Raw genomic sequence first — 27,088 nt, forward strand, 5'->3', positions numbered from 1 at the left:
CCCAAATATAATTTCAAACTCGAACAAAAACGCCTTCTAAACGTGCTGGTATGAATACTCAAACGAAGACAAGCAAATAGAAGGGTTTGTAGTGCCGATTTACAAATAAGCAAAAATCAAAAGGTGAAATAAAAAAAAAATGAAGGAAAGGACTTTCAATTCCATTGACATTTCATTGATAGACCGATATATTATAAAAATAAAACAAGTCTATTTTTTTTATATTTTTCAGTTTATTTTTAAGTATGGTTTTTATTTAATATTCTTTTTTTTGTTTGTTTTCTTCAGTTTTTAACACTTTTAATTCAGACATAAAAGGAAAAATAATAAACATTATCTAAAGAAAATTTTGTGTAATTAGCATTTCGTTTTTTTTGTTAGAAACATAATAATAAAAACAATTTATAGATTTCGAAACAAAATTCACGATTTTCTTTCGATAAATATAATAAATAGTCATCAATTAAAACAAATTATTTAAAAAGATACATTAAAAATATTTGTGTTTTTTTGTGGGTTTTAAATGTTTTTTACAAGGAATAAGGCAGCAATATACTTATTTAATGTATTACTATCATGTTTTTTTTGTTTTAAATGTGGTTGTTGATGTTTCATTTCAATACATTCAATACATAATCAATTTGTTTATTTCATTTTATACTAAAACTTTCAGCTAATTAAAGTAGAATTTGATTATAATTATTTGCACATTGTCGACTTGTTTTTTCTCTTTGTTCGTTTAAAATTAGCTTTAATTTTTAAGTAGTTTTTTTTTGTCAGTGTTGTTTTTATTTTATATATATTTTTTTAATTTGTTTATAATTATTTACTAATATGGTTGGTTTTAAAAGCGTATATTAAAGTCTAATTCTTTTTACAAAGTATTTCTGTTTTTCATTTTAAGCGTTTATAAATAAGTAAAAGTTTTTTTTAGTATTTTTTTTATAATTTTATCTTAAAGGTTTGTTTGTTTTGCTGTTTTTTTTAATCTTACAAATACTAATAAATAAGAGTTTTTTTTTTAAATCCAATTGGAAATTTTGGCTTACAAAGTTCTTTTTTCAAGTTACGACTTTTATATATATATATTTTTAAGTATATATAAATGTTTATGTATGTAAGTATGTTGTATGTATATAATTTACATGAGAAATCTAACTACAGGCGACTTAGGCTTAAGTATAATATAATTATCATAATAATAATGTTATGCATACTCGACATTTATAATGAATGCATGCTCAAACATGCATACGAAATTGTTTTTAAAGAATAACATTAAAAATGAAACAAAGTTAAAAATTATAAAGAAAAAAAGTCTTTTTTGGACTAATTACAGTGAGTGACAAAATATAAAAACGGTAAAAGACGATTGTATTAGGAATTTTAAAAATATTTTTTTTTTTTACAAAATTTTATTTATTCATTATTATTCATCAAAAATAAATAAAAAACTAAACAAATTATTTATTGTATGAGAACTATAAAGAATTTGTAGTTTAAAATATGAAGTTTAAAAATCGTCTTTATTCAGTCACTCACTGTGGATTTGAAGGATTTAAGTCATTATTTAGGTAGGTGTATAAATATTTCAGACCAGGAAAGGAGGATTGGGTAAATTTATGTACATCTTATGGAATACATATAATTTTAATGTCTTTATATGTATGTAGTACTAGAATTATGTATATTAGGTTCTTAATTTTACTAACAATAATGTTACTAATAAAAATGCAAATCATAACCATAGTTGCTAAAGTTATATATTTTATTTTTTTAATTTTTTTTTTTAAGAATTTTGTTACTTTAACTAATTTAAGTAAATTTAGCAACTTGGTTAAAAATGTACATAGTTTGCCATAGGTAAATAATTAACGCTAAAAATCACAATATGTTTTTTTCTATAAAAATTTGAATAAAACTTCCGTTACCGGGTTAATTCGTTTATATCATTCGTTCGTTTGTTTCGTTTATTTTTTTTTAACTTTTAATTTCATTTTACCCGCTTTAGACATGCGTTGCCAATGCGCCTTTTTTCGCCGCATTGCCATTTGACGGTAGTATGAATTGACCCGATGGACTTTGTGCTGTTGTTGCGCTTGAGGATGACACGTGACCGGAGGGTGTACCCACTGTGGGCTGTTGTAGCGGTGTAGCCGCCAAAGTATTACTGCTGGCGGTGAGATTTGAACTGCTGCCACTTACACTAGCCGGACCATTGGAGCCACTGATTATACTGTTGGCGGTGCCGAAATTTTTTAGACTTCCCATTACTCCGTTGCCCATGAGATTGCCATGATTACGGGGTGCATGATAAGGCGGTGGTGCTGGTGTTGCCGCTGGATTGGCAGTACTTGGAGGCGGCAGAGGTGGGAGTATGGAGGAATTGGTGCGCAGATAAGGATTGCCATAAATGGCACTAAAACGACTGTCAATGCCATTTTGTAATAGTGGTTGTCCTAAAGAAAAAAATATAGAAAATAATTAATAATCATTTTTGTAGAATATTTAAAGGTTTTGCTAAGAATTAACAAGAATACTCGAAATCTGGGGGATAATTCTCGCATTCGTACACGAATTCGAGAATTAGCCTCCTGACTATTATGAGAACAAATCATATAAAAGTTTTAAAAAGTTTATTTTTATATTTGTGAATATAAATAGATCCAATTTAATAACTTACCTAAAAATCCATTATTCATAGACTGCTGTTGCATATCACCACGATTCCTGGGTAAACTCATATTACCCGTTGTGCTAGCAGGATTCGAATAGTGAGGCAAAGTAGCCGAACTTATCGTAGTTGAATTACTTTTCGACACAGAACCCATCGAATTTTTATTATCATTGGGAGGACTGTAATCTAAAGCATATTCGAAATAAGGAGCATAACCATTAACGGACTCCTTGTAGTCTTGATTTTTAATATTTTTTATATTACACGATCTATTATAGCGATCACCAAAGTCACCTGAAAATCTGATAATAAAAAAAATTTATTAAAAATAAATATTAATGAAAAGAGCTTAAAAATATTTCAACATACCTTTCATCCAATTTGACGGGACCGGCCAGGGGTACACCCAGGGTGGCACCCTTCATTTGTACATCTGGCATGGGAGAATGCGTTAGATTGATGGCTAAACCATCTGAGGTGGATTCAGAATATTCAGCCGCCTCGTAGGCTTTGGCACGCATTTCATGTTTGAGATCGCTTAACTTATCACCGCCACGAGATGCTTCGGGTATAACATCTGCAGGCATGGGCTTTTTCTTGCTACGTTTCATATACACAATCACGAGCATCACAACCATAAGGATAATGGCCACCGAGGACATAGAGCCCATGACCACCAAAAGGACGGGTACCGAACCAGCTGTAAAATTTATTAAATATTAATACAATTTTCTATATAAGAAAATATCTATGTATATAATTTAAACTTACGTTCTGGTATTAAAGTAATTAACAACGAATCACTTCCATATGAATTTACAACTGTACAATTATATTTGCCAAAATGATTCGAACGACTTTCTTTGATTATCAGTGCCGCTCTGACGCCCTCGGGCAAATGATGTTCTTCGAATATATACAAATCTGGATCGGCCGTAGACATATTTATAATTTTTCCTTCATAAGACCACAAAATCCTTTCAGCTTTTGGTATGCTAAAGGCTAAACAATCGATTTTGGCACGATTACCCACGGCACCAAATTGCACCTTGTGCGAAGTGATTATGGGAGCCCGCTTGACATAAATCGTGGCTTCAGCACCTATTTCAGGAAAGCCATCTACAACAGCCTTGCAATAATAACGTCCAGCCGTATCTGCAGTAACTTTTAAAGTTATATTGGCTGTGGTGGCCACTACGCGATCGGAATTTTCATTAATCCATTCTATATCAGGTGTGGGATTGCCATCAACATCACAGCGCATTGTGACACTAGTGCCTAAATCAGCCTCTACGGAAACAGGTCGTTGGCGAAAAACTGGACCATCTTCAAAAAGAATTAAACAAATGTAAAGCATTAAATTTTATATTAAGTAGAATTTTTAAATATGTATAAACTTACAACTTATGTCCAAAGTTTCACTTTCTTCACTTTTACCCACAGCATTTACCACTTCACATTTAACTATGGCATCATGATATTGCCGGGAAACATTATGTATCACCATTTTGGTGGTATAATCTCCGGTCACCAGTTCATCATTGATAAACCAGCGATAAGTTTGTACAGGAGGATTAGCATCAGCTTGACATGATAGTATAACCTCTGCACTTTCTGGTATGCGACCGCCAGCCAAAGCTCCTCCTACCACAGACACTGTAACCTTAGGAGCATATTTCACTTCCAAGAGAATTTTAGCCGATCTATAGGTACGATCGGCTGTATTTTGTGCCTGACATGTAAAGGTGGTATTGTGATGTTCTTTCTTGGGGGTCAATTTCAATATGGACTTGGCCGTTATGCGACGACTGTCGGATAAGGGTTCTTTGACATATTCAATGCCTTTTGTTAGAACATTGCCTAAGCCATCGATCCAGGTGATCTGCAATAGGAAGACGAATATATTAGTTATTTAGTATTAAGTTATGTATGGTATTAATTATTTCAGGAACACGTTAAAAGGTCCATTAAAAACATTTGGAAAAAACAAACAACATAATTCTCTCTTAATTATTTAGTACTCCAAAAGTAATGAATTCATTCCCTTGTGATTAAAATTTTCTTCCATCCAACTCTATTCATTTTGTAAATGATTAATAAGGAATGAATTCTTAAAGGGATGAATTCATTACGTTAGGTGTACTAAGGAATTAATAATTAATTTGATTTTGAAAATTGGATTTGAGGTTGAATGAATTCTGCTATGAATTGAAATTTTTTAATTCCGAAGTAAGATTTTAGTGAATTAAGCTCAAATTAAATGAATTAATCATTTCGAAGCTCTGATATGAATATTATTCAGAATCTTCTGTTGTTTATTTCACAAAAGTTTTTTATGATGAAATAAATACTTGCTAAGAAGAAGGAAACATATTTATTTTCCTAAAGATTTCACTGAATTCCAGTTAAATATTTTCTTATTTAAATTCGGGATACGCGAAAAAAATTTTATATATTTTTCTTTTCAAAACTCACCTCTGCCGCTGGCTTTCCTCCCACCGAATCGCATTCCAGTTCAATTTCACGATCTTCAGTTGTTACCAAATGATCTCCCTGCAGAATTTTGGGAGCCTCAGGTGGCACCAACACTGTTAGCTTGGCAAATCGTGATCTTATGCCAGCTTCACCATTAGGACCAGGTCCCACTTGGCACTGATACCGAGCATCATCGTCCAACATGACTGGAAATACGTCTAAAGAAAAATCACCTTCTTCATCGCTGCCCACCATAGAGTAACGCTCAAAACCACTTAAATTACGATGTTGACCCAAGCCAAAATCATCCTTAGTCCACTGCAAAGCACCGATCTTTTCCATAACCCGACAGGGAAGAGTTACACGCGAACCCACTACCGCCGTTTGATCTTGTGGTTCCATGGCAAAGTGCTGACCGTCGGAGGTGGATTTCAGATTATCTTCATTATTGTTAAAATGTATATTCGAATTCTTTTTCGTTTTAACCTTTGCCATCACCTCAACTGCCTGCAGACTGACCAAAAGGAAACATATTACAAGAACATTAGTTAAAGGAATGTTTTTATTTAAACTAGCATCTGGTGAGGGCGATAATGAAGACGGTGATGGTGATGTTGAAGATCGCAACTTGTGGTGGTAGCGTTGGCGTTGTGGGCTGGGCCTTAACAGGAGCGTATTTTTCGAGGGCATATTATGTGTGTTTGGTTTTTTTATAGTCTCAACTTACTGTCAGGATGCAAACGCCTAAAAAGATATAAAAAATGAAAAAATAAAGATTAGTTATGCTCCACTTACAAATTACAAAATGTTAAAAAGTTTATAGACATGCCACAACAAAACTCATGAAATTATAAAATTTATGTTTAAAAACCTACAACGCCTACACTCAATCTACTCACGTTATGATCAAGTTTATTGCCAAGTCTGTGGAAGAAAATTATTATGGGTTCTTTTTTGGCATGAGGTGCTCTCAATTTACCAGCAAGCAATCCAGTGATAGTCGTATTAATGCGCGTGCGCATTGTTTTGTATCCAATTACTAAAACAATGTTAACTGCTGTCTGGCAACTTGTTTGTGCGATCTTTAAGCTTTTAGATTTTATGAGGCACATAAATTATTTTAAAAAAACGAATGTAATGTTGTGTTTTCTTGAGTGGATTATGTTGCAGTAACATGACACATCAGGCTTTAACTTCACACTTAAATAATAAAGTGTCAGACCACCAATCAAGTAGATATTCTTGTTAAAGATGAGGAAAAAACTGTTTATTTTTTTTTATTAAATGAAGTTTTTATTGATTATGAATTTAAGAATGTAGCCTAAAAAATGATTTCTTAAAAATGTATACAAGAAGAGGGATATGAGATGTTTTTGAGGTCAATCGTTTCAAAAACAAATAATTAAAAAACGTGGCCATTTTATAACAAATTATCCCCAAAAATAAATGTCAGTGGATTTATCAATAAAAAGATATCACAAATTTCGAACGATTTTAATAATTCTGTGGATTTTTGACAAAACAACTTAAGTGGAATTTTCAATCTTTTTAGGAGAGCGTATACTCCTTTGAGAGTTTTCAAAATACTTTAAGGACAAATTATAAAATAATTATCGATCAATTCAACAATTTTAACGCTCTCCTGAAAACATTGAAAATTCCACTTATGTTGTTTTGTCAAAAGTTCACAGAATTATTTTTAAACCACACTCGTATGTGTGATTATTTTGAGTAATTTTTTTGTTTGAGTTTTTTTCTAGTTTCCGCTCTATGTTTCTCTATGTAGTAAATAATTAAACAGAATTATGGCAAGACATGTGATACAAATTAATTCAATAATATCAAAATAAAATTTCAAACAATATACAAAAGGATATTAATTAATACTTCACTTCCTTTTTCGTTTTCAAATCGTTTCGAAATTAATTTCCATCCCATTCCATAACATATTTAATTTTTAAATTTAAACGGTAATGAAACAAAAACGTATTATATATAAATTAAATGATTTTCTAATTGTTAAAAGGATATAAAGGATTTAAAAAATAGCTAAAAAAGTCTACAGCATATTTGTGTAATTCCTATTTTTTTACTTAATTGGTTGAATTCTCTGAATATTTGATTATGTGAGATTTTAAAATGCTATTGTAGCAAAGATTTCCTCTGATTTTACAAAGAAAAAAATTATACTAATATTCTAATTCTAAAGAAAATTCCACAAAATCACATACATATCTTTAGAATAATCACTACCCTGCAGTTTTATAAGTAGTCAATGTATAAAAGTTCAAAGTCCAGCAGTCTAAAAAACTTATATGTTTTCATCGTGAGTCAAATATTTAAAGGAAAATACGACTTTTTAATAATGTTTCCCTTATGACTACGAATCTGTTTTCTCTGCGTAGTAGTCGGAGGATGGTTTGTTTACAAGAACAGTGATTGGATTGTCTCTTACGTGAGTTCCCTAAACATGAGTCAACTACTAAGTACAGAATATTACATTGTAACTAGTATCTGGTTGTGTTGTCAATCGAATATTTTGTATTTGAATAAAGAAAATTTTTCAGTTTAAAAATTATTTATAATGTTAAAGAAAAATGTTCATCATTGGAAATTTGATTGGAAACCAGAATCTATATTTAGTTTTCATAGATTTCGGATTAAGATCTCCAGATCACAACAGCATCAAACTTAACTAAGCCACGAAACCCGTGTCGCAATTTTATGCAATTTCAGTTTTGGGCATAGGTCGGAGCCTATTGAAATCTGTTCATGCTTATCATGAGTTCTCTGTGAATTGAGCTAGAATGCTAATGAATACGTTAATAAACACTAGAATCATGATCAAATTTGCCACAATTATGTTGTCAATATCTCATACAGTTAAATATGGTTAAAATAGTTCATAACCTAGCGCCCATGTAAAGTAACTGATTATGTGTAACCGGTATGTAAATAGAATGCATTGACTATCAGCTAACAGACAGTCTCTTTGTAATTGGCATCCACCTTAGGACACGCACATGTTAAAATAATAGTAACGTTGCTAATTATGTAATCAATAGTGACTCTAGTTTGGGACTGTCAGCCACTTTAAATTTACAAACTGGTTTTGTTTTAATTGTGTTGATATACATACATAATTCTCATACAGTTTATTTTATTTTTTGCTTAAGTATACTGACACCCCATGTAACTGCGTGGATACAATTGTCACTTTAGTGTCTCTAAGTAATCTAGAGTGTTGTCACTTTAAACGTTTATTTTGTATTACCCACCAGAATTAATCTATTGGAGAGTTGTTGGAGGAAGTTTTGTTTACAAGCAATTGGTTATTGGAGAGTCCATGATATGTCTTTTTAGCTGACTAATTGAGGTCAATTAGTACCAGTAAATGATCAAGTAACCAGTTAGGTAGCTAGTAAGGTAACTGACTCTATGTAATTGTTATGTGAATCCAAAGCGTTGACTACTTTGAACCAGCTATCGGACAGTATCATTGTAATCCAAAAGGACCCCTTGCTTAGGACCTGCACATGTTAAAATAACTACTCATGTAGCTAGTTCTCACCCTAAATGATGGGTAAAATTACTAGTTCGGAACTGCTGGGTAGCGCTCACATTTTACCTTTGTACGTTTTGATATGAATTTGTATTTGAATGTGTTTATTTATACAATTAGAAATACATACAAACAGAATCTACAATTCATGAGTGAGTGAGTGCAAAAGAATGTATGTTAGAATGAGTGCGCGGGAATATATATATATTTGAATATGAATGTGTATTACGCGTGTTTTAAGCATGTTAAGTAATTGTCTGTGTGCGTGTTGGCTAAGTTTTTACAGTATTAATGTAAATAATGTAAAGTTTATATAAAGGCCATTAACACATTAGCGAGACAGTAGAATATAAGTTATAACCCCTAAAATGAATGATGCCAATTCTTACCCAACTGTTGCCCCCCAAAAACCGACCACACACACTCCATACTACATGCCACAAAAGCGCCATACCACAAAATAGTTAACCGTTCGTACAATATGACATACATTTTAGTCACTCATCATAAACATTTATATAATTCGTAAAAGTACTACATACAAATGTACATATGGATATGTACGTACATACGTACTTATTCGTAACATTTACATATCCTTAATAAAAAAAAACACACACCTTTACATTCTTTTGTGATTTTGACTTTAACGGGGTTTTTTACTTTTCTATTTTTTTTTTGCAGAAATGTAAATATGATTGTATGTAAGTGAGTATGGGTGTGTATCTATGTATGTAAATATAATTCACTTTAGATTTTCATGATTTTTTTTTGTATAGGTTTGTGTGTGCAAAGTTATGTATATTATTTCTCTCTACTAATTAGGATCTGTGCAAATATGTTTAAGAACGCTAGGAAGGACCTATTTGTTTGGAGCCAAAAAAGGAACACATGTGCAATTTTTGTTCAGATTTCTCAATCTTGTTTATAAACAGGCTGTAAATCTAAAATATTTGAAAAAAAATCGGAATGGAATATTTTCTTTTCTTGTTATGTTATTTCGGATAAAATAGTACTGGTACTATTGCTGTAATAGGGAGTGTATCAAAAAATACTTTCGATATCGAAATTGTAATAAAATGTAAAAAATATCTTGCTCGATATCGAATGCCATAAACTCAAATAAGACAATTACGAAAAATTTTGCTGTAATTCGGTACCAGTTTTTCGGTTGAGAAAAATTCTGCACATGGGAAAAAAAATTTCAGTTGATACAACTTTCCCGCAGTTCTCTATTTTTGACCACGTGTGAATGAATTAAATAACGTGGAAACTATTTTTGAATTGGTTTAGTTCTTCATTAGTTTAACAAACATTTAAAAACTGTCATTTGGGGCCATCCTAATGTGTGTTTGTACTCTTTGAAAAGAGTGCACATAAAAAAATTCGACGACCTTTTAAATAAAACGCAAAATTCAGCAAGGGCTTTTAAAAATAAACAAATTCATAAAATACATATCTGTGTATTCATATATTTATAATTTATTCTTTTCATTTACCTACAAACTCATATGTGGTGCACGAAAAAAAGCAGAATATCAAAATAATTTGTTGTTTAATTTTAGAAATTGTAATAGAAAGAAGGGGAAATTAATAAAATATAAATATTCGTAATAATATGACTTAAAAATGCTGGATTTGTAAAGTTTTATTTTTGCTTCAAAAATTTCGAATGTTGTACCAAGAATGCTGCATATGCGGGAAGTTTTGCTTTATTTTAATGTGTTTGGCTGACCCGGAATATGCGGGTCAGTCATGAAACCGTAATAAAATAGTTACCACATTTGTCAGCATATTTTTAATTCTGGATGCGATTACCGTTACCTAAATAATACCTTATAATAATTGATTAAAAGAATGTAATGTTTCACGTTCCTGGTTTTTTAAAATTAAATTTTTCATCAAAATAATTGCAATGGAGTAATTAAGTTCTACTCTTTAATTTATTGAAAATTATTTTTTGTAAAATTTCATCTTACATCAGCTTAGTTAAATACGTATACGTGACATTAAAGGTGCGGATTCAGGTCAACCATTTGGTGAAGGAGAAATAAATTAAACAGCCCAATTATGAAAAAAATTCCCCGGGAATTTTTTCCCTTTTCTTTTCTTATCTTATTCCTATTCAAATTCTATGTTAAAAAAAACGAAAAGGGAAAAAACTCCCGGTGAATTTTTTTTCATAATTGGGCTGAATATTTATTATACATTTTTCTTATTTTCCTTTTTATACCCTTCACCTTCGTGAGAAGGGTATATATAAGTTTGTCATTCCGTTTGTAATTTCTACACTTTTCATTTCTGACCCTATAAAGTATATATATTCTGGATCCTTATAGATAGCGGAGTCGATTAAGCCATGTCCGTCTGTCTGTCTGTTGAAATCAATTTTCTGAAGACCCCAGATATCTTCGGGATCCAAATCTTCAATAATTCTGTCAGACATGCTTTGGAGAAGTTTGCTATTTAAAATCAGCAAAATCGGTCCATAAATAACGGAGATATGAGCAAAAAACCGGGATAACCTCGATTTTTGATCTATATCTGGATTACTAAGTCATTAATATAGACAATATGGATATCTAATGATAGATATTTCAAAGTCCATTGCAACGATGTAGATAAGGCTATAGTAAGTTGGACCTACAATGGGTCAAAATCGGGAAAAATATTTTTTTAACCCGAATTTTTTTTCATCAAAAAATTTTTTTTGTCATACATTTTTTTCCAAAAAAAAAAAAAATTAAAAAAAACATTTTTAAAAAAATTAGGAAAAAACTTTTTTTAAAAAAAATTTAAAAAAAAAAAATTTAAAAACAATTAAAAAAAAAAATTTAATTTTGTTTACCTAAAAATATTTTAAAAAATTTATTTTAAAGTATAATTTGGTGAAGGGTATATAAGATTCGGCACAGCCGAATATAGCTCTCTTACTTCTTTATATTAATACTATTCGGTTTTTGGGGGTAAATTTCCTTATTTTACCCCCTGGCTCCTTAACTGATCTAGGATATTTCAATTTACTCTCCAATTAAAATTTACTTTGATTTTCTTTTAATAAAAATCATTGAAATTTTGTTTCCCCCTTATTAATTAACAAATAATTTCCCGCTAAAAAAAATTCAACTCTAACCTTTAAGTTTGAATCTAGAGGTGGGTAAATATGTATGTTATTATATTTTTATTTTTAATATGTAAATATTATTTTCTTTTTCTAAATGTCAAAGTAGAAAATTATAATGAAAGCCAAGAATAATTATATTTTACAGATAATTATACACAATTAACGGTTTCGTGTCTTTAAAAAAAGGAGAAAGGGAAAGAATTTTAAATAACACAGCTAGCTAAAAGAAATAATCTAACATGTAGTTTTAATTATAATTTAACAAACCCCTTGTCATCATCGATAAACCAAACAAAATATTCAAGTTACAGCAAATTTGATTCATTTATTATGTTTTCGGTTCGTTTTTGTTTGTCTAAATCAAATAATAAATGGAATTTTTGAAAAATTCTTGTGCACTCACATAAATGAAAATAATAAAAAAATAGAAATGTTGACTGGCTTTTGAAATTTGTTTTCCCACCAAGGAATTCATAGAATAAAATTCATGATTTTAAAGGTATGCACACAGGATACTCACATTCAGAGGTACAAGTAACCCAGCAAACATAAAATCTAGAAGAAACAGCAAATTTTCTGGGAAATTTATTGCCAAACGTATGAGAGCAAGGCTTTGATTTTAAATCATTTTTAATTTAAGTTCAAACCTTAAAAGTGTTTGCTGGGTATCTATATAAAATTGCGACTGGATGTGTGATATTCGTTTAAATCATATAAAAATATGATTTCAATTTATAATTTTATGGGGGACATACGACATGTGTATGTTTAAGTTTATTTAAACAAACTTGACCTCAGTTTACATTTATACCAGTACTACAATAAAACTGTGTATTTTTATTTAATATATTAATACATACGGGCCCACACACATTTGAACATAGGTATGTATCTGTGTGTGAAAGGAATTATTTTTACATTATATCAACAAACTAAAGAATGTTGGCATGTTGTATGACCTTGAAATAGCGCTGAAATCCACCCCCACCCCCAACCTAAAATATTCACTCTAGTAATAGGTGTAGTTTTGTTTACACACCTTTTCATTTATAGAAAATTTCACAATTTGTTCCTGTTGAAAACTACTGTCTAATATGACTGGCTGACTGACGTTTCAAGAATCAGCACCTTCACCACTTTAACAACATAACCATTAAAAATGTTGTTAAAAACTAAATTGTAGATATTTTTTCGTTTTTGTATTTTAATGATTTTATGTGTCAGCACTGTGTGTCGCTTTATTAAAAAACCCACAACATTTAGTTTATAAAATTTTGCAATATTCTCATAATATTGAAATGATCCTGCTCTAAATATAAATTTAAAAATAAACTTTCTAAAGACGCAATTGCTTAAAAATTAAAATGTTTAATCCATTAATTGAAAAACTTCCAGAAAATATTCCTTTAAAAAAATATATACATACATATTTATCAAAATATAAATTTCCAGCCTTTAAAAGTATTTAAGTAAGTATGTGTACAAGGACTTTATATTTCATTTACAAATTTTACTCCAGTTTGTTTGTATAATTGCACATTAGGATGGCCTTTATTTTGCACTTTTTGAATTTTTGATATTTGAAAATTAGAGGTTCCATATTTTATTTGAAATTTCGACTTATGTTTCAAAGTAGCATTATGCTCAAACAAATTTTAAATTTTAATTCAAACATACATAGATCTTTAAACATAAAATATTAAAGTTGTTCGACTCATTCATCCAAAACCATCATAAAATTGAAGGCATATACATATAAATTCTCAAATTTTACATTTTCAAAATTCAAACATTCTAAAATATGTAAATTTTAACTGAATTTCCCGGCTCTTAACTGAAAGGCAAAACTTTTCCTGTCAACAGACATCTGTCTGTTGAATCCTGTCAAAATTTGAACAAGCTGCGTCATTTAGTTCGTGTTTGGCAGTCATTGATAGAAGACTACCTCGTCACTTGAGGAGAAATTGGAAAAAAGTAAATTTTGTGTGCTCATTAAGCATTATTTTTTGCGAAAAAACCATCACTCAAATAAAGGCTAAACTTGATAAATACCATGGGAACTCTGCACTATCAATTTCAATGGTAAAAAAGTGGTTTACTGAATTTCGTTGTGGCCATTCAAGCACGGAAGATGCCGAACTGGATGCATAGTTGATATCTCTACACCCGAAACAATTGAAACAACTCACGATATGGCCAATCGGAGATTAAAAGTGTGAGATATTGTGAAAGCTATAGGAATCTCACATCGCTCAGTGGTATCAATTTTAAAGGAAAACAAAATAATTTTTGTACAAAAACCTGTGTTTCATTCAAAAATTAAAGATGAAAAATATTGTCTCCATATACAGAAAAACATAGAAAAATGCTTTTAATTTTAAGTTAATAATTCGTTTGAGTGGAAAGACATTTAAATCTTTGCGGTTGAGTGGTAACTTTTCTAACCACATTTTCTATAGTCTTTAAAACATTGTTTTTTGGCATCTATTGGCATTTTGCTAAACAATTATTTTTTTTAAAGTCATCGTTTACATGGGCCACCCTAGGGCACCTATATGTATGTGTGTAAAAGTGTTTTTGTGTTGGCGAAAGGATTAGTTGAAATGTTTATAAAATTGTTTTGTATATGAAATTATTTTCACTTGTTTTACAAACACCTGAATTTAAAACTTTTTCGTTGGTAGTTAAAAGAGAAACACAAAAATTGAAATACCTACATAAATTTATTTATAATCATTGTACCATTTCAGATATAAAGGATTTTCAACTACTTTACTTTATGATTTAAATTACTTGACATTGTGCGGAAAAAAAGCACAACTACAAAAATATCTCTTAGTTGAAACGAGGCTAATATGAAAAGTTATTTCAATTTGAATTTATCTGCTTGCAACATTCATCATGTTTATAAACATTTCCATCAGTAGAAACACGCAGTTATTTTCATTGTTTATGAGTATGTTAACATTGAAACTGCTAAAAGCTCTAGAAATAGAACATTCTAGTTTTTTCATTTAAGATAATTCCTGAAACTGCAGGAAGATGGCACTGTATTTAAATAGTGGTAGCGGTTGTGTCAATTTAGTTTATCACAGGCGCTGTTAATATCAACTGTATTACCAGTGTATTCAAATTGTTGTATAAATTTAAACTACTATAGCTACGTCTTATCTAATGGAAATAAACCACCGTTTTTAAATGGTAAAAACTTAATAATATTTTGTATTAATGTAGAGGAACTTTTCAGCTTTACCTCCTATTAAGTGGAAACGTTTTATAAAAGGTAACGAAAGTTGTAGTGTAGCACCGTGTGACTAATATGTATTAATCTACTTTCAAAAGATTATATTGTAAATATTAAATATTTCATGCAATTTTCTTTGAATTCATTACACTGTTTCATGGTTTTTATAGCCTTCACCAGGAGTTGTAAGGGTATATATAGATTTGTTGTTCGGTTTGTAATTTGGATCGTAATAGATAGCAGAGTCTGTATGTTTAAATCAACTTTACTTGGCCCCCAAATAACTAAATTACATGATTGATACCTAAGTGTATCCATTATAGTCTAACTTAGGTTGCTATATAAAATCAAGAAAATCGGTCCACAAATGGTTGTGATATAAGCAAAAAATAAACGCTATTACTTTGATTTTATTTACCCATTTTTCGGAAAAATTTTTTGTGCCCAATTGTTTTTATCAACTGTTTTGTTTACCCCAAAAAATTTAAATATTTATCTAAAATTAAACTTTGGTACAGTGTATATAAGATTCGACACAGCCGAATATAGAAGTTTTACTAGTTTTTGTTATTTTTTTTGTTTGGCAGAATGCCACACCGCGTTATAAAATGTTAAAATAAGAGGAAACCAATAAATGTACATGTATGTGGTCACTATTATGTACGTGTACTTTCTCTCTCTTACATACCAATACATAGTCTAACTTTATGTACAGTACATATACATACATACATAAATTCATATGTACTAGTATAAGTGTGCTGAAATGATGGCAATCCCTGTTTTTATATTTTTTTAACGATTTTTATACAATATTTTGCGCGCATTTTTTCTATATTTTGTTTAAACCATGGACAAAAGTATAAAAACAACATTCATACATACCAGAGCTGTAAATTAATCATTAATTTTTGAATTAATTCGCGAATTATTCATGCACTGAATTAGCAAATTTCGAATTAATTCTTTTCACAAAAAAAAAAAATTAATTGAATGAAATTTGAGTCAATTCAAATGAATTTGGTCATTCGAATTGCAAATTGTTTCAATTCAAATGAATTTGTCAAAGTGAATTGCAATTCGTTTCCAATTCAAATAAATTGATTTTGAATTATTTCAAATGAATTAGAGAAAAGAATTAGCAATTCATTTCCAACACATTTGAATTGAATTTTTAAGTAATTCTACAGCAATCACTGTCATTTTGTTATTCAACTAATTTTTTATGTAAAAGACAGTATTCTTCTCGTTTTGTATATCACCTAGTATAGACCAAAGACAAAAAATTCTTATTTTGTTTAAAAAAACTTAAATTTTTATTTTTCATTTCCCCTCTTGAATTTGATTGATTGCAACTCATTTTTGATTTCATTCATTTGAATTGCAATTCATTGTTCTAATTAATTTTAATGAATTCAAACCCAATTCTATTCAAAAGAATTGGAAATGAATTGCAATTCACTTTAACAAGTTCATTTGATTTATTTGAATTGCAACTTCTTTTTACAAATTCATTTGAATTGAAATTCATTTCTGCCTAATTCGTTTGAATTGGTTCAAATTTCATACAATTCCTTTTGGTTGTGAAAAGAATTAATTCACAATTTCGCTAATTCGTAATGAATTAAAATAAAAAAAGAATGATTCATTTACAGCTCTGATACATACAAAGTATTGGCAGCTTGACTGTCCTTAACTGTTCGTCTGACTAGCTGTCCGGCGGAGCGTCCTTCTGTTTGTTTGCTTGTTGGTTAGTATGTTGTTTTTCGGTCAGACAGCAAACGACAAGCCAACTTTGGTGCAAGCACAGCAAAGCAAAACAAGTTAAGTGTAACTGCTAGCGGACTTATGTTTGTTGCGGATGTATTTTTTTTTTGCGTTTTAAATTTTTTTCTAGAAACAGTACACAATTACTGCACACACACTCTTAGGCAGGGATACACACTCCTTGATAGTAAACAGAGTCAAGTGTAACAAGACTAGTTAGTGGTTGACCCCAAACGCATACTACAAACATACTTATAAACATATAAATACATACATACACATAAACACATACCTACTTACAAAACTGCATACACACACATATGTATGTATGTATGTACGTTTTTCATACAAAAACATACACGCCCTAGTATCCTTGCTCCATAAACTAAGGGAATATAACATTTATTTAAATACTTCATATAAAATATTTAGCTTTTACTTTGTTTTCGTACTAACACACAGACATGCACTCATATACCTACACTGATGTTTTACATTGTATGAATTCATATTATTTGGGTGATTAAAAAGGACATTTACTAGCTTGCGATACAAACAAATGCTTTTATTTTATTACAGTCGCACGTTAAAGTTAAATCATTAAATTTTTAATTGTTCCTTAAAAAGGAGGCTATAATTTGTGGAAAATAATTTTAGATTTTTTAAACCAAATGTTGCATTATTAATGAGATATTTATGTAATGAAATTTGTTAAGATACTAGATTTTTTAACTATAACAGAGGTAAGAATAACCATGCCATCACAGGGAATCTGTATCGAACGCAAATAACCAGAATATGCGGCCAGACATGAAACCATAATATTCCATCATGACGTACCTGTATTTAGAAGTTTTGCCTCACCCGTTTTATAGTCCAGACAGTGCCTCGGACGGGGCACTGTCTGGACACAAATAGTACTCGGACGGGTACTATTTGTGTCGATCGATGCAGAACGCTCTCTCAGGGATACACTTCACTTTGAAACAGAGTAACTCCCAGAATATGCGGACCAGTCGCTTTGACCCCAAAGCCAAATATCCATGGCTCTGTAATTAATTCTCTGTTTTTGTTGGGAGCATAAGGGTTCTATCGATTATGAATTGCTGAAATCTGACCAGACCATCACAAGGAACCTGTACCGAATGCAACTGATTCGTTTGAAGCGAGCATTGGCTGAAAAACATTCAGAATATACGGCCAGACATGAAACCGTAATATTCCAACATTCCCTCACCCACTTTATAGTTTAGAGTCTAGACCGTACCCCAACCGACTACTGTTTGTTTCGATCGCTGCAAAACGCTCTCTCTGGGATCATGGCTTCACTTTGAAACAGAATATCCGATTATGGTTTGATTCGTTGTTGGCCTCAAAAGATAAGCAGTTCTTTTGGCTCGAAATCCATATTTGTCTCACATTTGTTTACAATTGACCGATTTTGCCCATTTTCAATACCAAAAATTTCGGATAAACAAAAAATATTTGATGAAAATTGCATCTTCCTAAGTCCTTCTCTGTAGGCCTTATCGTAAAATATTAACATAACTCTGTGTTTACACCGATTTTGACATTTTCAATACCAAACATTTCTGATCAACAAAAAATATTTGAGGAAAATGTCATTCCCCTATCGTGTTTTCGAGAGACGGACATAGCTGCTAGATCGTTTTTGATCTTTTTTTTTTTTTTTTTTTTTTTTTAATAATAATTTTTATTTAAAAATAGTATTAATACATGTTAAGTACGCGCCTCAGCACCAAAATTGGCATTAAAGAGGCTAGTAGGCAACTAGTTTATTTACATTGTGTTTACACTACATATTAACATATTGAAAATTATTTACATATGAAAAAAATGGAATTTATATTTATAAAAATCTTTTAAGTTTGCGTAAGAAGTGTTTCTAGATTGTTTAATAAAAACAACTTAAGCTCTTTTTTAAACGTTGAAAAAAGTAAAATATTTTTTAAAGAAACAGGCAAATTATTAAATTCATTAGAACCAGCAAAACGTATCCGTTGTTTTGTCAGCTCAAGACGACATCTTGTTACAGACAGATTTTGTCCTTGTCTTGTATTTCGATTTGTGACCTGGGCATTTTGAAAAAACTGAATGGAAGAATTTCCGAGACCTTTTATTGATTTAAATACGAATTTTAATAGCTGCATTTTGTACAAGCCGTTTATGGGTAGAATATTGTTTGCATATCGTCTAAACAGATCCAGTGTATGAAATCTTATGGGTAGGTTATAAACAAGTTTTAAAGCTTTGTTTTGTGCGGATTGAATACACCTTAATGAGGAACTTTTTCTGCTTCCATATATTATTGGAAGGTAAGATAAATGACTGTGTATCAAACTTTCATAAATTAGCATTTTTATTTTAGTATTAAATTTCTGCTTGAATTTGTATAGAATGCCAACAGCAGAAGATATTTTACTTTTAATAGCTTCGATGTGATTATCCCAGTGTAAGTTTCTGCAAAAATGTATTCCTAGATATGTTACCGACTCCGACTCTTCTATTGGAACACCATCAATATGTACAGTCATAGATTGATCTCGTTCTAAAATATACGGTCTAAATCTGATGAATTTAGTTTTATCAGTATTCAAAATAAGCTTATTTAATCTTAAATATTCAGCTAACATTGATGAATCGTACTCCACTTGAGTTTGCAACACACGTTGATGTTTGTAACGGTAAAGTAGGCAAATATCATCAGCAAACATGAAAAGTTGACCATTAAATGTTATGTTCTTCAGGTCATTAATAAAAATCTTGAACAAAAGGGGTGCGAGTACACTGCCCTGCGGTACTCCACATGTAACAGGTAACAATGTGCTTTTAGCGTCACCAATCTGTACAAATTTTGAACGACCGGACAAGAAGTCTTTAAATAAGGCATTAGAACTGTTTGAAACTCCAATTATTTCCAGTTTTTTAATTAAAATATCATGATCCACTAAATCAAAAGCCTTAGATAGATCAAAAAATACCGCAGCAACACCATTAAAACCAACATCTAGACCGCCACAAATATATTCAACGACATTAACAATAGCCTCCTCCGTTCCAGAACCTTTACAAAAACCAAACTGTCTTTCACATAATATTTTGTTTTTGAGTAAATAGTCAGACAATTGATCAAACACAATTGTTTCAATTACTTTATCTATTACTGATAAAACAGATACTGGACGATACAAATCAACCTTGTTAGATCCCTTACATTTAGGTATGGGGACAATCTTGTGGATTTTTAGTTCATTGGGATATTCTTTGTAATCTATCATGCTGCCAAATATTTTAAATATAATTTCTGCAATTTCCGTTTTTCTGCATAAAATCATTTTTGGAGAAATTTTATCATAACCGGCACTTTTATTTTTTGGTAACCTATCCAATATATCTTCAACGCATTTTTTATCAACTTTTTTTAGATTAAAAGTTGTCATTAACGGTCTCAATGTTCTTAAATTGTTTATGTCATCATTTAAATAACACGGAATATTGCTTCTCAGATTTTCAATTGAATCAAAAAAATACTGATTAAAACCCATAGCCTTGTCAATATCAGTTGTTAAAAGATTACCATCCTGAGAAATTATGTCCCGTGTATCCTGGGGGCACCTACCAAGTTCATTATTAAGAAACCGCCACGATTTTTTAACATCCCCAGCACACTTTTCCAAATTATTCTTATAGTATTCATTCATCAGTTTTCTGTTACTAGTTTTAATAATTTTACTAATTCTCTTTAGCCGCTCTGATATAAATCTGTCGTCCTTATTTTTTCTTCGAGCTTTTAACAACCTTTCTTTGAGCTCCAATAGCGAAAACAGATTCATATTTATCCAAGGTGTTATTTTTGATCGTATATTTACTGTAGTTGTAGTTGTTGAAGTACACTGTGAAGCAGCTAAGGAAATTTCATCCATTAAGTTTTTGCATTGTTGAGAAGGATTTTCAAAATTACTGTTTGAAGACAAATTTCTATCGAGTAATGTTCCGAACTTTTCATAATCAAACTTGTACCAGGTTTTTGTAAAGCTTTCATTACGGTTTATATTTATTTTAAAATTGCAACTTATTATATTGTGATCTGTAAGTTTATTCTCTATTGCATAAACAGACATGTGTTCAGACAAATTTCCAAATACGCAATCTATAGACGTTTGACTTAACGGCCTAGTAACTAGGTTATGCGATTGGTCTAAATCATATTCCCGGAAAATATTTTTTAAATCTCTACTGAAAGTGTTATTGACCAGTAAATCTGCATTAAAATCACCAATGACAACACACGGTTTATTTTCTACTTCCTGAAGAATATTTTCCAACTGGCTGCAAAAATGTTCAAAAGAACATTTTTGGGATCTGTACAGTGAAATTACTCGTAAAGGTTTATTGTCAAAAACTAACCCAGGCAGCTCAATTACAACCAACTCTAAAAATTGTTCACTACGACACAAGACCACTTTATGACTTAAATTCGAAGATATATACATGGAAACTCCACCATACCCATCAGCACGACAACAATGAACAGCACTATACCCGGGAATCGAATACAAATCAATACAGTCACTGCTAAACCAAGATTCCTGGACTGCAATCACATCCGGAAGTTTATGAAATTGGCTCAAAAGCAATTTAAATTTGTTAAATTTTGTTATCGAAGAAACACTTCTTACGTTTACAGAAATTAAATTGAACATATTAAAATTTATTCTTGAAATACTATTATTATATGAGTTTAAATTAAAAAAGTAATTTGAATTATTCATTAAAAAATAGAAAAATATTTACATTTTATAATACTCAACTAAATACTCAAACTGGTGACATGAATGTATTGTCATCTTCCGCATCTGATACGTCAGGATCAATTACAGCAGTACGAGTCCTCCTTACTGTTGATACACCTCCTTGGGATGACTTCAAGAGAACCTTATCGACTTCATCCATTGATGTTATACGAACAACTCTGGAATTTTCATCCTTTCTTATAAAAACATTACTGCCTCTTACAAAAACAAATTTATAGCCAACGGCTTTTACAGATTTTGCATGATTAAAAAGTTCCATCGTATCTCTGCTTAAAAAATCGTTTATAAAAACATTTTGTAACGACTCATCGGTTTTAAGATTCGATTTTCCAGCCATAAACTTCTCTTTGTAAATTTTCCTAGCAAACTTTACAACGATTGATTTTTTGTTTTTTGATTCATTGTTATTACTTGCTTTATTTTTATTGTTCCTTTTATTAGGTAAAAAATAAGCATCATCGATCTGATCAGCAACAACCTCCGCACCAATTTTTTCAGCAATCTCAACAACAACATCAATAGCTTTCTTTGTATCATCACTAACTGCCACTCCATTTATTATACAGTCGTTTTTAACTCGACCATCATTTAAAAATTTTATTGAAGATTTTAAAGAACTAACTTCTTCCCTTAATAAACAATTTTCTCTTTGTAAACAATCGATCTTTCTTTTGTTTACTGCAACTCCTTTTAATATTGTGTCATATTGCGATGACATAAACTGAATTGTTTTTGTTATTTCATCCAGCTGATCCAATTGTTGTAGTTTTGTTTTTATCTCCAACAAATCATTTGACACTGATGAATTCTCACTACTACCATCACAAAACTGACATTCATAGTTTAAAGATGTATTATTCATGAGCTTTTCATATTCTCTTTTATCAAGTTTCGTACAAACTGAGTGGAGTGTTTTTTCACAAACATCACATTGAATTGCGTCCTCTTCTTCTAATACTTGCAATTGACATTGGCGACAAATAATTTTCTTTTTATTCAAACTTTGACGAGATTTTGGAGGCATTCTTTAATTTGTAGCGAAAACTGAGCTTTTTATAAATATGATTAAAAAGCTTTATTTAAATAAAACAGGGTTTAAATAATAAAACTTTAATTTTAAAACTTTTGATAATACACACAGCAAATTTTGACTTCTTTTCACACCGGCGTTGCCAGACTTTTTTCTTTTGAATACGAAATATTGAACTGATTCCTTTAAATAACTGATGTGTCTAGTGTTTAACTAAGTTAAATTTAAAGCAACAATTCGCTAAATAAACTTTATAAAATGGATATAAAAATGAAATAAGTTTCAACTAAACAAATATGTTTTATAAGGATATTGGGCTAAGTATGTAAGTATAAGTAAAAGCGTATGTGTGTGTGTAAGTATGTTAGAATGAGTGTTTTTTTTCGCTACATTTTTTCCTTATGTTTGTTTTTCCACGAAGACCATAATTTATTACGCTATGCAAACATACATACATATTGTATAAATACGTACATACTTACTAAATGTAACAACTACGATTTCTATACATTTTCTACCATGTAATATGGTGTAATATCTAACAACGTATGTGCATATATATGTAAAAAGTCAGTAGATGTGTTTGTGTGTAAATTTGTACTTTGAGTTTGGTTGTACAATTTAAGTCTTTATAGTCTTGTGTCTGTTTGGTGAATGTTATTTGTTACATTTACAATTGTTTACACTTTGTTTGCACAGCTTAAATAGAATTTTGTGAAAATCCACACTTGCCGCGCTAAATCTTCTTCAAAAAGTCGTATATGTATTGTTTTCATACACATGATGCCGACAACGTCAACGCCACCAACGCTGACGTCAACATTGTGGCAGTCCTTTTCAATGGAAATTTTGTGTTTTTTTGTTTTAAACTCCTACTCGTATGCTTGTGAGGTAAAGAGAACCTAAATATAAGACAAAAAAAATAAACCAAAAAGGTTTAACAATTTTTCTATGTTATTTTTGTATTTATTTGCAATACAGTAGTGGATTCTAAGGAATATGTAACATACATATACAAACATTTGTTTAAATGTACCTCAATATACATATGGGCATTTCCACAGAAAGATCCACAGTTACCGGAAATAAAATTTTTTATAAACAACTGATTTTTTTTCTAACATTATATTAAAAAAAATTTTAAATTTTGATAATAATATTATCATCTTTCTTGTTATCATCATTGTAGAATTAGCAAGGTACAATTATTAGAAAGTATGTTCTCAATTATACATTCCCTATAACGTCAAACAAAAGAAAATTAAAAAATATAAAAAGGAAATGCCAAAAAAAATAATTGAATTTAAATTTTTATTACAAAAATTTACTAACAATTGAAGAAAAACTATATTTTTTTAATAAGTGTGTATAATTTCATTTAAAACGTAACAAATTTAAAAAATATCGCGGTAACAAATTAAAAAAAGTTAAGTGATTAAATACATAGTTTGACGTTTAAGGGTGAACATTGGAAACTCTCTCTAATAATTGTACCTGGTAACTGATTGTACCATGGTTATCATGAGAAAATTTGACTGAAAACTGAAAATATATTGTATTTTTTTTTGCTCTTAGCTACATTTAATGACATATCATGTAAAACGTTTCATATCTTATAAAATATTTCTATCAACAACAAATTATTACATAAATATGAAAAGACGCCGAACAAAGCTCGTTTAATGGTAAATAGTTCATTTTATTTTTTCATGTTCCAATGTCGCGTTCCTGTAGCTAAATCTTCGTTTGTTATCAGTATTCCGCGATCGTTCTAATAAAGTCAAATAAAAATTTAGTGGCTTTAACTAAAAAACAAGCTACAGCTTCTAATAAAAACTCTAAATATTTTATGTTGATATTCAAAGTTGTCCCGTTCGCGATCTGCCATAAATCAAGATCATGAAAACAGCTCGTATTTCAATAATTTTGTGTGTGTTCATAGCTTATTTAATTATAAGCATAAAAACGAAAAATGTCAGTTTTTTCTCTTTTAGGTTAGGAGTTATAGGACTTTACCATATATCTGGATTACTAAGACAATATGGATATCTAAGGACAGATATTTCAAAGTCCTTTGCAACTACTTGTATAAGGCCATAGTAAGTTGGACCTACAATGGGTCAAATCGGGAAAAATAATTTTGAACCCGATTTTTTTTTCACCCAAACATTTTTTTTCTTTCATAAATCTTTCTTCACTAATAAAATAAAATTAAAAAAACCATTTTGAATTTTTTTTTAAATTTAAAACAATTTTGAAAAAAAAATAATTTAGTTTACTTAAAAATATTAAAAATTTTAATTTTCAAATATAATTTGGTGAAGGGTATACTGGTTTTAGTTGAATTTACTTGAATAATCGCTATAACAAACATGACGGAAAATCATGTCGCATGACAAATCATACTAAGGGTTGTAAAACAAAAACCAATGCAAGCATTCTAGCAGGACAACTAACAATTAAACAATTTTTTTGCATTTTTCTAGAGTCAGCCAAAAACGGGTTATATTTTTTGTCGCGTTCGGGATTCCATATACAAAACCTATCTTTTGCACTAAACATAGTGCCACAAATGCTATCAAAAAATGTAAATAGGAAACAAATTTTCAGATTTTTTTTATTTGTCGCGTTCGGTTTCGTGGAAATGCCCATATACGTATCTACCTACATATGTACATACATCTGTAACGTTGTAAACAATTTTTGTGTAAGCAAGTGAGTGAAAAGTAGGATATATAGAGGATATAAAGAAGCTTCCTATTGTCAATTTCGAGAACATATGTTTTAATTTATGGGTTTTCTAACGTCAACTACTGACAGATAATAAAAACTATATACAAACAGCTGTATGAACATTGTTTTATACAATACATGGGTGTTGGTTGTACTTATATGTATATTGAAATACAATACAACTTGTTCTTTATGTATTTTATGTTATGTTCCTACAATGTATGAGAGGTGTATCGCTACAGAGCTACAAGTCTAACAAACCAACAAAATCAAATCCTCCAATAATTCTACTAGCTAAATAACACACATCCAAAGACTGCTCCTTCCTACATTTACACCCGGGATCGGCAACTCCTATGCACTGTGCATTGTGGGCGTTACTAAATTTACACAGACTACTCACACGCATAGAAAACACAATTCAGTCTCATATGAGTTGTCACAGAAGAAGGTTGTGTTGTCGCTCGTTTCTTGCTTTTGTTTATGAATAAATGTTAATGCAGAGGTGGATAATTCATATTATTGTTGTACTTTTTTTAGCATCTACACTACATATTAAGTAGTTTTTAGAATTATAAACAATTTTAAATGTTTTTTCTCTCACCTTTAGACGCTTAATTGGGTTTTTAGAAGTTTCTTGTAAATTATTATTTTTTAATATACAATAATTGCTAGACAAATAGGTTAGTTAACATGTTCAGTTTTCCATGCCTGTTTTGTAGTAAAGATGAGAGTAAAACTATTTCTCATTTCTTGTTTTTTCGCTCTTACACTTATACAAGTGCAAAATGTAGTAGTATATGTCTGCCGATCGCGGATTTACACACACCATTTGTGTTGTTTGTTTTTATGTTGGGATTTCAAATTCGGTTTTTTGTTTGTTCTATTTGGTATTTTTTTATTTTTTTTATATTTTGTTCCAGCCGCTGATCCAGCGTCAGAAGAGTCTTAGCTAATGGCCTTATAAAAGCAATTTCGATGCATTAAACCAGAAGACAATGTCTGTGGTTCTGGATGGGTGTGTGTGTGTGTGAGTACGATTTCAACAAATTCAATTTAAAACCTTGAAAACTAATAAACATGTTGTTGTTATTGCTGTCGCGAAACATTGTTTATGTTTGATAAAATGTTTTGTTTTGGTTGGGTGTTTGGTTTCGCTACTTGTTTTTATACCCTTCAGCTTCGTGAGAAGGGTATATATAAGTTTGTCATTCCGTTTGTAATTTCTACATTTTTCATTTCCGACCCTATAAAGTATATATATTCTGGATCCTTATAGATAGCGGAGTCGATTAAGCCATGTCCGTCTGTCTGTCTGTCTGTCTGTCTGTCTGTCTGTCCGTCTGTCTGTCTGTCTGTCTGTCTGTCTGTTGAAATCAATTTTCTGAAGGCCCCAGATATCTCCGGGATCCAAATCTTCAACAATTCTGTCAGACATACTTTCGAGAATTTTGCTATTTAAAATCAGCAAAATCCGTCCATAAATAACGGAGATATGAGCAAAAATCCGAGACAACCTCTGAAAATTTCATCAAAAAACACAATGTATTGCATGCTTTGACAAAAAAACAACAAAACGTATGGTTGGATGGGCAAGCTTTGCGTATTTTGTTTTTTTGTGTTTTGTTTCTTTTGGCGTTG

General features: G+C 30.4%; 1 protein-coding gene across 1 annotated transcript in view; it reads right to left on the bottom strand.

Annotated features, from left to right (window-relative positions):
- Positions 1 to 1,835: 1,835 nt before the first annotated feature.
- The window catches only part of kirre (kin of irre), a 113,478-nt gene continuing 88,225 nt past the window's right edge, over positions 1,836 to 27,088 (bottom strand). Inside the window, exons 2-7 of the mRNA XM_065508915.1 lie at positions 5,153 to 5,896; positions 4,079 to 4,559; positions 3,449 to 4,003; positions 3,047 to 3,377; positions 2,684 to 2,979; positions 1,836 to 2,459 (exon numbers count right to left, since the gene is read on the bottom strand). Of these exons, the coding sequence (XP_065364987.1) occupies positions 2,008 to 2,459; positions 2,684 to 2,979; positions 3,047 to 3,377; positions 3,449 to 4,003; positions 4,079 to 4,559; positions 5,153 to 5,842 (2,805 nt within the window). The 5' untranslated portion in view covers positions 5,843 to 5,896 and the 3' untranslated portion in view covers positions 1,836 to 2,007. The remainder of the gene's footprint in view (positions 2,460 to 2,683; positions 2,980 to 3,046; positions 3,378 to 3,448; positions 4,004 to 4,078; positions 4,560 to 5,152; positions 5,897 to 27,088) is intronic.

This window comes from Calliphora vicina, chromosome 4 (genome assembly GCF_958450345.1).
Source record: "Calliphora vicina chromosome 4, idCalVici1.1, whole genome shotgun sequence".
NCBI lineage: Eukaryota > Metazoa > Arthropoda > Insecta > Diptera > Calliphoridae > Calliphora > Calliphora vicina.